This window comes from Serinus canaria, chromosome 6 (genome assembly GCF_022539315.1).
Source record: "Serinus canaria isolate serCan28SL12 chromosome 6, serCan2020, whole genome shotgun sequence".
Lineage (NCBI taxonomy): Eukaryota > Metazoa > Chordata > Aves > Passeriformes > Fringillidae > Serinus > Serinus canaria.
The window spans coordinates 20,911,841-20,927,023 of record NC_066320.1 but is presented as its reverse complement, the minus strand read 5'-3'; the positions used below and the strand labels follow the sequence as shown (position 1 = coordinate 20,927,023).

Below are 15,183 nucleotides of genomic sequence, written 5' to 3'. Positions count from 1 at the left end.
CTTTTCAGGTGTTCAGGTGTTCAGGTGTTTATTCTTTCTCCTCTAGAAATTCCTCAAGGGCATTCTGTATGTTTCTGGTAATTACAAGTCAAGGGGCAAACAGATTGCAATGGTCACAGTAAGGTTGACTAGAGGACAACCTTCTCCCTCCATGGTAATGAAGAACCCAAAGCCTCTGAGTTATGGCTGTCCCAGACATATATCTATTTATAGACATACACATACATGAACACACCTCTACACATTTTTTTCTGAACAACATTGTCTGGAAATCTTTCTGGTCTATTCAGTACTTGAATGTCCAATTTTCTCACAAAGTCACATTAGCTGTGCTTTTACAAGCTTGGCTTAAAGCCTTTTATTTGCTCTTTATCTTTCCAACCACTCTTGGCTTCTTTAGACTTTTTCCTCTGACTTAATTGGTATTTGTACTGGTCCTCCCAGCATTGACAAAGTCCATCTGCAAATCAGCAGTGATTTTATGCTTTTTAGATCATTATTGGAAATGTCTAATGCCATCAGGCCTCTTGCAGAATACCTCTGAAAACACAGCTGTTTCATGATTATTTCCTTTGATATCTATTTTTGAGGTCTATTGTTACCCAGGTCTTAATTCATTAGTTCATTCTTTACTAGAGAGTCATAGGGAAACTTTTGCAATCAGAACAACATTGGAAGTGTATCTATTGTGAAGAAGTTTAAACATGGAAGGTATTCATATTTAATATTTTCAACCACATTTTTTCCTCTGGAAAATAAAACAAGTGCAAATAATTAGTTGGAAAATAAAGGACCAGTGCCTTCCCAGTCTTAGACTTATAATCCAGACCATGGCTGTCCAATACCAGCCAGGGAATTCAGTTCTTCCAGTTCCCCTTTTGTGTGGTGGTTCTTAACTAGCCGGAGAGTCAGGCTTTGGAAGTCCCTTAACTTACAGCCCAGATTTATTCAACAGCCACTCAGCTTTTAAGAATACTTTTTTTTTTTTCCTAGAACTTCAATGAGTGTTCACATGCATAAGACAAAATGCAGCCTGTTTTTTTTTTTCCAAATGGGAATCACACCAGGCTTGTGTGACAGCTATTTTTTTAAGTCAGCTGACTTACTGTGTAAACAAAAGAGCCTTCAAGAAAGCAAAGACAGATTAAAAGATCTACCAGTACTTGAAATACTTCCTACCACTCCTTCTTTTAAGTGCATTCTCTAGCCAAGTTCCAAACCCAAAAGAAACATATTCCTTGAAGTTCTTGCTGCCGACTCTTGTAAGTGGGACTACCTCCATCCTAGGATGCAGACCAATCTGCTCACTTGAGGGGGCCACATGAACTCCTAAATTTGCTTCTGTCTGGGATGAGTAATTTCCTTTTTGATGCTTTCATTCTGTTATCCATTTTGACAATGTTACCCATTTCTACAATATTATTCTGAAAGTTACTTTGATAAGTTTTATTTTTACAAAACCAAAAGAATATAATCAAACTAGCCATTAAAACTTGGTTACTGAGGAGATTTTCCCAGAAATTTATACAAGACTTTATATAAAGACTTATATTTCTATAAAGACTTTATATTAATATATGTAATGTCAGACTATATTGGCAGTAGCTCTCCAGGATACCCACCATCATACTGCTGGGATATTGGATGAACAATAGCATTCTTCCCATTGTCAGAGATAGCCATAGTGCTCCAGCTTGCTGAAAATGAACACTATTCCTTATAGATCTTCTCAGTAAGTATTAGGCTCATTTCATTTCAAATTGTTGTTAAACTTTATTGACCCCAAAACATTAATCTACAAAACAAACTACTTCCATGAACATCCATGAAATATTCCTTCAAGAATTAATTGCCTCCCCTCCTCCCCCAATTTTGGAAAAGCATTTAGCCAACACTTTTCTGGTTTTGTCCTGCATTGTCATTAAAATATTGCCATGTCCACCTCCAGAATGATCTTGCAATTGATCTATACTCATTATTTTGTTCCTAAGGCATACTAAATGCCTCCTTTGAAATGTGCCTGGCCCTAATAAATTTAGATTTTTCCCCTGACATCTTTACTTTCTCTAAATAATCTTCCCCAATTCAGAGTCTATGTTTTCCATCAGATGTTCTCCACTTCCTCTTTCTCCATTTCCTTTTAATTTACTTGTTTTAACTTCTATTTGCTGCCTTCACTGCTTGAATGAGCAAATCAAAGTCATCTTCATTCTTGGTTCTGATGTGCTGCTCAATATGTCTTCTTTAAACTTGTGATTTTTCCATTCACATTCCTTTACTTTTTTTCACATTCCTTTTTTTCCCTGTCTGATTTTGCTTTATTACTGTTCCATGCAGGAATGATCTATAGAGAGCTGTCATCAGATGGTGATTAATTAATCTCTGTGTATATAGAGACCTCTAAATCAGTTACTACATAAGTACCTTTTATGTTAAAATAGATAAATTTAATAAGGTTTATTTCTTTTCACTGCTGTCTACATGAGATCAGTGTCATGCTCTTGCCAGACTGAAGCACACCCATGTATCTTCCACTAACATGTATTTTTAAGGTTGTCATGCTTTCTGCCCAAGAAAATATTCAGTGATCAATGATACAACCTGTTGCTATGTAACATCCGAAACAGAATTTTTTTTTGGCCATTTTAGCCAATTTCAAAGCAGAAGTGTCAGTGTCAGTGTTTGAAAACAAACTACCTAAAACTGAAGAGCAGTGTTCCAAAGACACTTATTACAGTCCCTGTGGACATGGCTCACAGGAAACAGGTGTCTTACTGAAACACTTCTTAATAATTCCTTTCTGATGAAAGGACATGTCCTTGGTGTGCATTTGTGCCTCATTTCAAGGTGGAACCTTCCTATTAATTGATGAAAACCACCTGTCCCAGGCTGCCCCGTGTTGAGCCCATTGACTGCTGCCTCTGGAAAAGATACTACGAGAGGCATTCTCAGAAACAGTGGTGTTTTCTTTTCCCTCACAGATGAAATGCAATTCCTTGCTACTTATTGCACTAATTTTCTATAGGGTCTTGCAATACTTGCATGCTCTGTGGGTCAGCCTGTTATGGAACCATCATTGCCTCATCTGCAATTGGCTTGAGCACTGTCAGTTTCCTTTCGTTTCCTTCTGTCTCTTTAAAATTCCACTTTATAAAAGAAGGCTTACGTGGTCGTTTTTCCTAAATCAGTTCTCATTATCCAAGTTTCTTCCCCGTGATTCCTCATCCACTAGAAAAGACATCTCTGTTCAAGCATTATATTTCATTTTTGGAATGAAACTTTTAAAAGACTGGTTTCAAAGCTATTCTTATCTCCCTCCTCAAAAGAGGCAAATTATCTCCAAATATTTCCAGCTTCACTCATGACTGCATAAACTAATGAGCTAACCTTCTCCTTTTGCCAGTCTTTGCTTTAAATTTTGATGTATGTCAGACTGAGAAAATGCTCCTTCCCCTCAAATGCCATTTATCACATTCTATGAAGATAAAAAATTGGAAAGGTCCAGTTTAACATTTTGTTTATTCTAGGGGGAAAAAAGAAATCACATTTTGTTTCCCCGTTGTCATAACAATGATAAATGAGAGACTTCCACCTGGTACTGAATAAGAAACTATCTGCCCAAATATTTTCCCTGTTTACTGCCTCTTGAGTATTTGTCCGAGTTCCTGCTTTGTGTTTGAAAGCCCCGCACAGAGCGCAGTGCTGTCAGCAGCACAGAAAGACGGACCGTGTTGCAGAAGGCGCTGTAAACAGCGGGTAAGGCACCCAGATAGAAAAAAGCTGATACTAAACTAGGAAATGTTTCTGCCAAACGTTGTGACTAGTGCTGCTACGTGCACCGTGTCAGCTGATTATAAAAGGCAAACCCAAGTACAAGACATGTATCTTGTAGAAAAATCACGGTGCAATAAGCATCTGCAGCTATTGCCGGGTCCCTGCCCCGCTCCTCAGGACCGCAGTTAAGGCCAGAGGGCTGCCAGGCTGCCGGGTGGGGAATCCTCCTCTTCCGAGCCCAGGCACCGAGAGCCCCTCGCACCCAGCACCGCACCGCTTCCAGCCCCAGAGCCATTGTTTGCCACCGAGGTCTCCTGACAGCCAACACTTCCACCGAGTTTTGCTCTGCCCTCCCCGCCCCCTTCGCCCTCGGAGCGCGGCGCCGGCCCGGGGACAGCGCTGGCGGCAGCCGGGACTGGCCGCGGGCTCCTGCCCGCCGCGGGGAGGGGATCCCTCGCACTGACGCGGACAAACTCCTGGCAGCCTCCGGCGCGGAGCTCCCGCTCCCGCCCGCCCCGCCCGGGGACCGCCGGACCGCGGCCACCGCCGGCTCCCCCCGAGCAGCCGCGGCCCCCAGCCCGGGCTCCCCAGTCACAACTCGGCATTGTCCCTTCAGGAGCGACCAGGAGTCCAGGGGCTGGAAGATGATGTCAGCCGGGGGCGGACTGCGGCAAGGCTGCGCCCACCCCGGCAAGCCCCCGCCGCGGAACCCTCGCCCACCGCCGGCAGCGCTCCGCGGGCGCGGAGGGAGGGACGCGCCGCTCGGGGATGCCGCAGCCGCAGCTCCCTCCTCACTGGCACATCCCGAAGGAGCTCCTCATGAATATGCACAGCCTCCCCCGAGCGCCGGCCGCGGGATGCCGCCACCCTGGGGGCTCCCCGCCGAACCCCGCGCCCCTGGCCGGGGATGAGGGCTGCCTTCGGAGAGCGGCTGTTCGCTTCTGTCCTTACCCTTTGGCTCGTCCATCAGTGCCGGTGCTCGCTCCCTCCTCCCGCGCTCCCCCCTCCTTCCTCTCTCAGCCTCTGCCGGCTCCGAGCTGCCTTAGTGAGAGGTGCTCATGAAAACGGGCGCTTTAGTGGTCCTTTGCTGTGGGAGGGGTTAGTTTTACTCTACATGACTCAATCCATGTAACTTGCAGTCTGACCTCCCGTTTTTCTCAGAGCACGGATCGCCTCAGAGCTGCCACGTTACCCGCGCTTTGGACTTCTCCACCGGGCCGGAGGGTCCCGCACGGCCGGGGGCAGCGGTGCGTGGCCGGGGCTACCCGAGGGAACCAGGGCGCTGGAGCTGGACTGCATCCCTGGCTCGGGGAGCAGAAGGGCATCGTGGCTACGGAGAGAAAGTATTTTGTTAGAGTAGGTTTTTTTTGTGGTTTTTGTTTTATAAGTCGCACGAGACTGAGAAGATACCCTCCACACCAGCGAGGTACATGAAAGGTAGTGTCCAGAGAAGAGATGACCTTCTTGTTTCGAGATCTGAGGTCCAGCCCACAGGAAAAAAACCTCAACCAAATAATGAAAGGAGCCAAAGTTGCAATAATTGCTGAAAAGTAATTTCCTGCACCTACCTGTCCCATAGAATGAACTCACACCGCTGGCTGCATCTCCTGGGAAACTTTGTGAAAGAGCCAATTTTAGACTTCTTGCCTGGAAGGCCTGAAGGGATCCTACCCTCCACCACTTTTTAATCCTGACTCACCACAAATAAGAAATACAGGGTAGTGCTGGAGGGGTCCCAGTAACTTTTCTCCATAGCTTATGACATTCAGTCCCATTCCAGGAACCAAAAGGGTCTCCACACTACTGTCCACAGAGCTGTCTCCTCCCACTGCAAAGGAAGTTGTAAACCAACCTGGCTCTTTTACTTTCTTTTCAGAGAAGTGGACCTCAGCTTCCCAGCATCTTCCCTACTGGTCACCCAGGGGCAGAAGTCACCTGGAGCACAGGCCACCAGAATGTGCAGCCAGCTGCTCTGCCCTGCCTGTGCCAGAGCCTGCTCCCCTCTCAGAGCTGCCACTTTTTCTTTCTCTCTGTGTCTGGGCACCATCCAGCTCTATGCCTACCACCAGCTTCCAGAGTTCTTGCCCCTAGGAGAGACAGGAAGAACAGGATCCTGATGCTAGGACCTGGAGAACAACTTCTGGACATGGGGTTTCAAATCTCTTTTGTTACTGCAGCCCATCATAAACAATGATCAGTTCCTTCTCCTTCACAAACAAACATTGACCTGGCCTGTATTACTCCAGCTGATAAGGCAACACTCCCATTTGTAATCTTCCTGGGAACAGGAAAATAAGGATCAATGAAATAAAACAATATACATGACCTTATCACTCTCTACAACTTCCTGAAAGGTGGTTGTAGTTAGGTGGGGGTTTTTTAGGCAGCAGCTGACAGAAACAGAGGACATAGTCTCAAACTGCACCAAGGGAAATTTCATTTGGGTGCTAGGAAAAAGCTTTTCACGGGATGAGTGATAAAGTTCTGGAAGGGCCTGCCCAGGGAGGTGGTGGAGTCACCATCCCTGGATGTGTTCAAAACAAGACTGGATATGGCACTCGGTGCCATGGTTTAGTTGAGGTGTTAGGGCATGGGATGGACTTGATGATCTTAAAGGTCTCTTCCAACCTGGTCATTCTGTGATAATTTAGGTTTTAGTGATTAGTGTGAGTAGTGATGTCACTGTTGGTTCAAAAGCTCAAGGAGGAGTGTTTCATGAGATGAAGGTAGACACTGAGTGTCATCTTAATGAGAAAAATTGGCCTGGGAAGTGCAAGAGAGAACTGATCTTACTTCCAGTGATAAGTCAGCAACATATTTAGATGATGGTTTGGCATGGCAGAAGTAATTTTGTTGGTCACTTTGAACATCAGTTTTTTTTTTTTAAATAGGAGTGCAGTGGATGCAATGCTTAGTTAATAAATGAAAATTTAAAACTATTCCCTGTAATAAATATCACAGATATACAGATGTAATAAATGCACAGATGTATCAGTGAGAAATACATTTAAATAAAAAGCCTCAAAACCTTGGAAAAAGTATGAGTCCTTATGTGCCAGCTTACACACTGACTTCCCTAAAGAATACTTGCTGGCAGAGTATCATCACAGGAAATAAATCAAATATATACAAAAAATGACATACATTGAATAAATTAACTCAACCGAACAGTAGTTTAAAAAAATAGCTGGAATTTAGGACTGGTTTTTCAAATGCTGGGTTAGACTCGTTGTCTCTGCAGGCAGAAATTCGATAACTCAGCTGAACTCACCTATGAGCTGAGAAGTCCAAATTTAACAAGTGGAAGATATGTACAAGAGAAAAATAGATATGATTTCACACCATGTTGAACAGCTCTTAGGATGCCCAGAGTGGTGTATTTCAAGTCCTTTAAATGCACCTGACAAATCACAATAAGCTTTTTTATAGCAGCCTGCCAGTGATAGGCTTTTGTTTATTTTTTTCCCTTAGGAAAGTTCACTTTCAAACTGAGACACATGAAACTTGTATGGGGAAGAATGATACATTATGAAGCACCCAGCAGCGTTTCACACAAGAGGAAGTTGTTACCTGGAACATGAAGGCCCCGTGGGGAAGAATTGCTGTGAACAGTGATGGTCTACTACACCTAAAAATATCCAGGTCATTCACAGAGCCACAGGGAACAGATTTCTGTGCTCTATAGTAGGGATGATCTGCTCTAACTGATGGACTGATACACTTGTGAGTGGTATTCCATGCCTGCAAGGTCAGGGAATGGTGGCATTACATCTCCTGCAGCCATTCAGTTTAGGTGCAAGAGACAGTGAGGAAACTTTCCCCATCCTCTGTCACAACCCAAAGGGAAGAGTGGCATTTGTAGCCTCATGTGACATGAGACGCAGAGTTCCCCTTCCACAGAGGGTCAGATCAGATCCACGTTTGCTAGAGCAGGTTGGTTCTGTCTGCTGATCCTCCTGCCTTCGGGCAAACCTCTGCCTGCAATACACAAACCAGCAGAAGGCAACAGCAGATTCCTCGTCGCAGTCATTTCCATAAGAAAACAAAATGAGGAAAAAAGAGAGCAGCCCACAGGGAGGCCAGAGGCCAGCATTTGTACTCAGATAAGGCTCCAGACAGCTGAGGAGGAAGCTTGAAGCACAAATAAAAAGAGGAAACCAGACAACTCAGGATGTAGTTTCCACACCTCTTGAGCAGAGGGTAAGAATAGCAAAAAACCCAGAGTGCCAGTTTTCTACTCCCAGGACAAAAGTGAGCATCCTGAGCAAATCTGGAGGAACAAAACACATCTTAAACATCCATATTCTTCCTAGCCATAGTAAAAACTTATTTACAGACATTTTGCTCTAAGTTTACACAAATTGTGTGTATGTTAGTTTCTGGCTAAAATTATGCAATTTCCTAGATCTCTAGAATTTGCTATTTTGCAAATGAGCTATGCTGATTTTGGGACTAAGGAAAGGAGCAAGAGTGACTGAAGATTAGCATCATTTCCAGAAAACAGGAGATGGGATTGAAATAATAATGCTGGAATCCAGGGCCAGAACCTCTCATCTTTGGGATGGGTGAAGGAAGCATCCATAGGAAAAGAGAGTCAGGGAGCCTGAAAACAAACCTATAGGCATTAGATGCATAAGTAGCTTGTTTCTACAGAAAGAACTGGTATGAAAGAATCCGAAATATTTTAAATGAAAACAGGCAATCCCATCCCCAAGCTCAACAATATTGAAGTCAGTGTTTGCTTAGGGGTCTGAGGGTATGTGTTTACGTTACAGCTTATCACTCTGTATGTTTAAGTGACAGGGGGGAGAGGCAGCTTCAAGAAATGCAAACATTTGGGCCTCCCCAGGCATTTAGTCCCAGTGTGCTGGCTCGTGTCACCACTGAGCAGCCATCACTCCTGGGAAAAGGGACAGCAAAGGTACACAGGCCTCCTTCCCCAGCATCTCAGAAACACCATAAAAGATGAGGCTCTCCAGAAAAACAGTGAACATAGGAAGTTGCTGGGACCAGAAGGAGCAGAATGCTCTGCAAGGGAACAGTAATCTGAGAGATTAGGACAGCTTCCTTCTGGAAAGAAAGGCAGAGAAGAGAGGCCAGGCATTATAAAAGGACACATAACCAAAACCATTCCTGGTGCCAGATTTTTTTTTTTTTTTTTTTTTTTTTTTACAGCTTCCAGCTCCTTGGCCCACTCATCCCACATTGCAATCACCTCAGACTTGACAGTTTTCACAACACAGTAGGCCAAGTCCTCCCCACATCTCCGGGTTCCTCTGCATAGTTGAAGTTCAAGTGCTTAATTTAGATTCCCCAAACACTTCCTTTGTGTAAAGCAAACCTCTTGGATGACTCTTGAGGAAACAAACAAACAAGCAATGATCTATACTCTATCAGTGTGCACTGAACATTACCTTTTAAGAATGCAATTCTTGGAAAACAAAAATAATCTGCTTTTGGTATTTAGGTAAAAAGATGAGATCATGTTCAGCTTCATCTTGCTGCAAACAAGTATTGCTCTTTAGCCTTAAACTTATGAAATGTACTATCTATTAAGAGCATTGAAGTTCCTTTCCATCATCTTACTTCCTTGTCTGGGTTTAAATATTTGTAATTGCCCTTTCAAAAAGGTCCCTATGCTGTGCTTATACCACTATTCCCAGGCATTGTCACCCAAAACCTGTATATTACCTTTATCACTTTGAGATTGGCTCAGCTGCTTGGAGCATGGTACTGAAAACACTAGGGTTGTGGGTTTGGTCCCTGCTTGGAGATTTGCCTCTCTCTGTTTATTATTTTTGTGATATAGGGATAATAGTGCTCACATGACTTCTACAAAGCAACTGTTCAACTGTGTTTGTATGATTTCTACAAAACTGACAACACAGAATTGATGCTCATTGAAACTGGCAAAAAAGGTTCCTGTGCTTTTGTAGAAGTGAATCAATTTTCTAGTTATTCTGCTAGGTTTGTTTTTCTATTGAAGAAAAATTTTATTTTTACACAATAAATGAAATAAGGTAACACACTTACTGTTAAAAAATCACAAAACTTAATCAAAACATGCAGATAACTCCCATGCTCAGCCTCAGTATGAAGGAAGGGCACTGACACATTATTTGAAAGGAGCAGTACCAAAGCCCCACTCTCTAACATCTTAAACTGCCCACCTAGTTTACATATTCATTAGCAAATTATCTATTAAGTGAAACTCTTTAATATCCTTGCAGTGCCTTATTCTATAGGTTCAATGGACTTTCAATACTAGTCTCATAATTTCATTAAAGATTATATTACTAACTTCATTTAATCTTACAAAGACATGTTGACATACTAAAAGTAAAAACAATGACTCTTTTTATGCTCTACAAATTAATGTTAAAAAAAAAGAAGTATGTCCTGAAAAGGAATGTGTTACTGCTCATTAACTGGTTAACAAAACACCAGTTGCTCTTTCTGTTCAGGTTATTTATTGCACTTGGTACTTTGCCCATGTCACTCTAAATATGATAAACCAAATTTACAGAGTCTTCATTTTGCTGGGTAATTTTAACAAAACTGCCACAGTCCCAATCATAAGCAGCACCCTGCCCCACAAGTCTGCTGCTCAGATTGTTAGTCATTGTGTTTATCCAGGACATGGGTACTCCCCTGCTGGCAACAAAGCTCTTGTTTTTCCTTCCAAGCAACGGCAAACAGAGCTAGGCATAGCTGCTATCATGGGTTTTTAGCAAAGGAACAAGTGCTAGTGGTATTTTCAAGTCTTTATCTTTTATTCTTACAGTTTGCATCTCTTTGTATCTTCCTAGTATTTTATCTGGCAGGAACAGCAGAAAATCCCTAATAATGGCTCACTGAAGCAAAAATTTCCAACATTCCAATGCTCTCAGGGTAGGAAGCCCATGGGAGCAACTAATAACACCTTTAGTCTGATGTTTAATATTATGGGGTCACCAATATCTAGAAGAGAAAGGAGCTCTATAAAAAGAAATAGTTGAGTTTTATGAAAAGGTACTCCAGTAGAAGAAAGAAAAAGGGAAGGAAAACACAGAAAAAATATCCTCAAAGTTTTAAGAGGATATAGCAAGAAAAAAACCGAATAGGGAGTGTCAAAACAATAAGTGATAACTATATCATGAATTGATAAGGGAAGATAGTGAGTGCCAGTTGCCCCATCTAAGAACAGGGTACCTCCCAAACTTGACAAATTAAAGACAGAAAATAAGAAAATGTGAATTAGCAGCATGGATATGGGCCTTGAATAACTGCTGCCTTAAAACTGAAGAAAGGAGATCATTTTATTACCAGCTCATTTCAGTGTTTTTTTGACCAACCTGAATTTATCATGCAGCACCTTGGTAGTTAAGGCAAAAATAAATATACAAACCATCTCAAAGCAGATATTTCCAAAAAATGAACTGCAGATATTTAGACCAGATTGTCACTCAGTATTTCTTCAAAAGAATAAAAGTAGACATAAAGTGGAAAACATACGTAAAATGAAAAAGAATAACTTTAAAATAAATGCTTTTTAAATGTCGGAATTCAGCTCGACTACCCACTCACCCTCTGTTAAGTGATTCGGTCTTTATTAAGTGAGCATCCACAGAGGAAACCAGCAGCAGCATGGCGATGCAGTGTCCATCACATGTCACTCAATTATTATTAGAAGAGAATTTGACTGTGTCCATCCAGAAGGACTATCTGAAGACAGTGGCAAAAAGGGAGAGATCTTAAAACCCCCAATCATCTCTGATTTGCATTTGTTTGTTAACCACAGCCATAAATAAACCCATGATAAATCACCCACCTGCTTTTCTGTGTTCTGGAAGCATAAAATGTACTCCCTTCTAAGAAAGTAAACTTTGCTTAGGAAGATAATGGAATTGGTTATTTACCATTCCTTATCAAAATCTTCTCAACTGTAAAAGCCTTCTGCCCTCTTTACATCCCACCTCACTTCACTGTGTGTCTGTGCTGAGCTTTTGCAAGTCCATGAGCACCATGGAGAACTATCTATAGAGATGAGAGCTCTTGGATATTTTCACACTTGCTCTGGGATTCTCACTGCCAGATTTTTCTCCCTGTTGGTTTACGTACATCTTACATGACTTCATTTTACATGCATTTCAGTGGGGTCATCTTCATTTAGTCTCCAAGAAGTTTCCTGCTCTTTAATTTTGCACTTCAAGAGACTGAGAAAGGAGACTTCAAAGAAGTCCCAGATTTTAGGAAATAGTAAAGCTCAGGTTCAGTGGTGATAGATATTTATTACTTCCACAGGTTTTTGTACTTTTGCTTTATATAAATTCTTCTTCATCCCATTTCAATTATCTTTGAATTAAATGAAAAAATTATGAAATCATATGTTTAAAGTAAGCAATTATTTATTTTTTAGTTTTTGCATTGATTTAAAAATTTTGGGAAAAAGGTTAAGATTGGTCAGTTCTAGTTGTGTCAAGCTTCATGCTCAATTCTAAATTGAGAGACTTAATTTATGAAATGCAGTCTTTGTGCATGAATTCATAAAGGAGGATTGGTTTGAGATCTATAAATTCATACATACTGACTACGTGGTATAAATGGCTTTTCAATCCTTCTATTTCCCTTAGTGGTTTTCCCTTTTCCACCACTGACTACGAGCTATTAACTACAACACTGTGTCGTACTCACAGATCTGCCTCCTTACTAAATATACACAGATTGTTTCAAAGCACATTTTCTCCTTGAGCTGTTCTGTGTACCAAAATGTGTGCTTTCATCATTCAGCATGCAGGAAGCATCCTTCATCCACTTTTCCCATGAACACATCTCCAACTTGGCATCCAGTTTGAACTGTCATTTGTATTGTCAGTATTTTCCCCATATAAACTCAGCAGTGTCTTCACCTACTTAAATGTGTAAGTATATTCTTGTCCAACAATCTTGGTTCTAGAAATAGCCTTTCTACATCTCTCAGCTACATCAGATGGCTGAGCCTTTTCAAGTTGAAAGCATTTTTTCTTAAGTTAAATATCCCTCTTTCTCCCATTCAGTCATTAAATCATTAACTCTTCAAACCTCTGACCTGTCTGACAGCACCAATAAAATGAATTCTATTAACTCTCCATTGAGTAAGCTGTTTCCTACAGTAGGAAATTTCAATATTTTTCAGCATTATTTTAGTATGTGTGAGAGTTATGCCAGTATTTCTCCCTGCCATTCTTTGGCAAAAAGAAAGTTACAAAGGGAACCAAATGATATGAATAGGTATTCACAGAAATACCTATGGTACCTTTTCCTATAAAGGAAAATTTAGGTCTGAAAAAATATACCCAACTGAAAAGATTCAGGAAAGACTAGACAAATATGCTTGACTGTCTTTTTAAGGAATTCCTGCACAGAAGTTTCTTTTCCAAGGAAACTGTCACATTTCCAAAGATTTTGCACAACACACTTTCTGGCGCAGTGGTTTGCCTTTTTTTTTTCTTCTTTTTCTTTTTTCCATCACAAATGAGATACCTTAACTATCTCAGCTACAAATGAGCAGGCTCTGAAATCATTCTCATTTGCAGACAAAACCCTCCTTGTCAGGTGCTACCCTTTCCCAGGTGTGCTCACCACACTTGGAATAAGGGTTTATCCACCCACTGAGATTCTCCTGGTGATATTTCCAGCCAAGATTTCATTGTATGGCAGCATATGCATTAAGGAAGCAAAAAGTTGTATACAGCCTTGGGTGACATTAAGGTGGGGAGGGATGGTGGAGCTGCAGCAGGACCAGCCTGCCTTGGGAAAGGGCTCTGTGCCAGATCTCTGGACTCAGCCCTTGGAGCTCCAGCCCTGCTGTGCCCAGCAAGACCCTGTGAGGAATGGATAATCAAAGGCTGTCATTTGTGAGCAGATATTCATTTAAATACTCTGCAGGTTGGCTGTCAGGCTTTTAGGAGAGTGGTTCTGTTGTGTGGATCACAGGCTTTCAGCAGGTGCTCATGTCACCAATCCATTACTTACTTAGATAATAAAATACTGCATGCAGAAAAAGAAAAAAAAGTATTTAGCCCTCTGAAATTATCTGAACTAACTGGCACATATGGTCAATTATCTTTTTTTATTGTCAATCTACTTCTTAAAAGACACTGGAACACGAAAATAGTACCAAAAAAGTGAACCCAATGAATAGTTCTAGTTTCAAACTGATTAGAAAATGTCATATTTCAGACATCCAATACAGATTTCAAATTTCTTAAGGGTGTACATGGAGTTTTTTTCTCTAAATTGGTTGCTGGTCTTTGAAGACCTGTGAGTCATTAAGTAAAATTTTTGTACCCATGCAAAAAGCCACAGAAAGAACAACTGCCTGTAGAAACTACTGATTTCACTTCTACTGTTCTCTCTCCTATTGAGCAGACTTCCTCTAACTCAGCTGCATCTACTAGAATATTACATCACAGAAATCTAACAGGCTAAAAATACATTTTGTAGGTATAATCTTAATTACGTTCAGGTTTAAAAGATTTAGTAACCTTGGAGATGGAAAACAGTGTTAGAAATTATTATTTTTAGCATCAAGGAACTTCTCCAAGCAACACAGTGTAAAAATATACCAGGTCAGTACACTTTGGAGATTTCAGATGTTTTATCCTCTTATGGTCTAAACTACAATACATTTAAACCATATTACTCTGGAACAATTTTCTCCCCACAAATTTTTACTCCATATGACCAAAGAAATTACACAGACACATGAAGATGTACAGGAATTTTAAGCACATAATTCTTACAAACTGAGCTTGGCTCAATAAAAAAAGAGTTTTTCACTTGCTTTCAAGACAACATTCACTACTTTGAATAATTTGCAATATAGAGAGCAGAAGTTTCAAGTGGTGACCTAAACTTGAAGACAACTGAAGTAATTTCTCTGGGTGCCGTGGGTTTTTTGTATGCTCCTCATAACTTAGAAGTGCTCAGGCTGCAGCCACAGGCAGAAGTGCTGTGCACGAGTGCTATGGCAACAACAATCACATTATTTGGTCCTGTTAAAAATGTTTGTGTAGCGACAGTCCTAGCCATGCTTCTCTCTCCATTTCTTCTCTTAGGAACATGCCAAACTGCCTGAGCAAACACAGGAGCATGTCAACCCTCTCCATATCCTCACTGGGTAACAAGTGTGAGTGAATGTGTCTGTAGGAGGAAATAATTGAAAGCACTGTGTGAGTAACTATCTCTTAATAACAGCTTGCTTTTATTAATAGCATCCTCATTTCTGCTAAATAAAGGAGAATTTCTTCTAATATTGAAAGAGATTCTCCCTGACACCCTACCAGGGAAATGCACTGCATAGTGCATTTGCTTGACTTCGTTAGCTATGTGAAGAATGCACACAAAAATTTCCTAGTTCAGAAAAAAGAAAATTTGAGTTCCAACACA

At 41.3% G+C, this 15,183-nt stretch overlaps 1 protein-coding gene across 2 annotated transcripts in view; it reads right to left on the bottom strand.

The window, feature by feature from the left end:
• Positions 1-15,183, bottom strand: part of ENTPD1 (ectonucleoside triphosphate diphosphohydrolase 1) — a 53,614-nt gene that overhangs the window by 27,277 nt on the left and 11,154 nt on the right. Inside the window, exon 2 of one of the 2 annotated variants that reach the window (XM_050976411.1) lies at positions 11,341-11,478. Coding sequence is in view for 1 of the 2 variants with exons in the window: in XM_018910745.3 (XP_018766290.1) it covers positions 4,726-4,741 (16 nt within the window). In the remaining variant the exon portion in view is untranslated. Of the gene's footprint in view, positions 1-4,725; positions 5,078-11,340; positions 11,479-15,183 lie in introns of those variants that run through there. The other variant, XM_018910745.3, reaches the window with a different exon arrangement.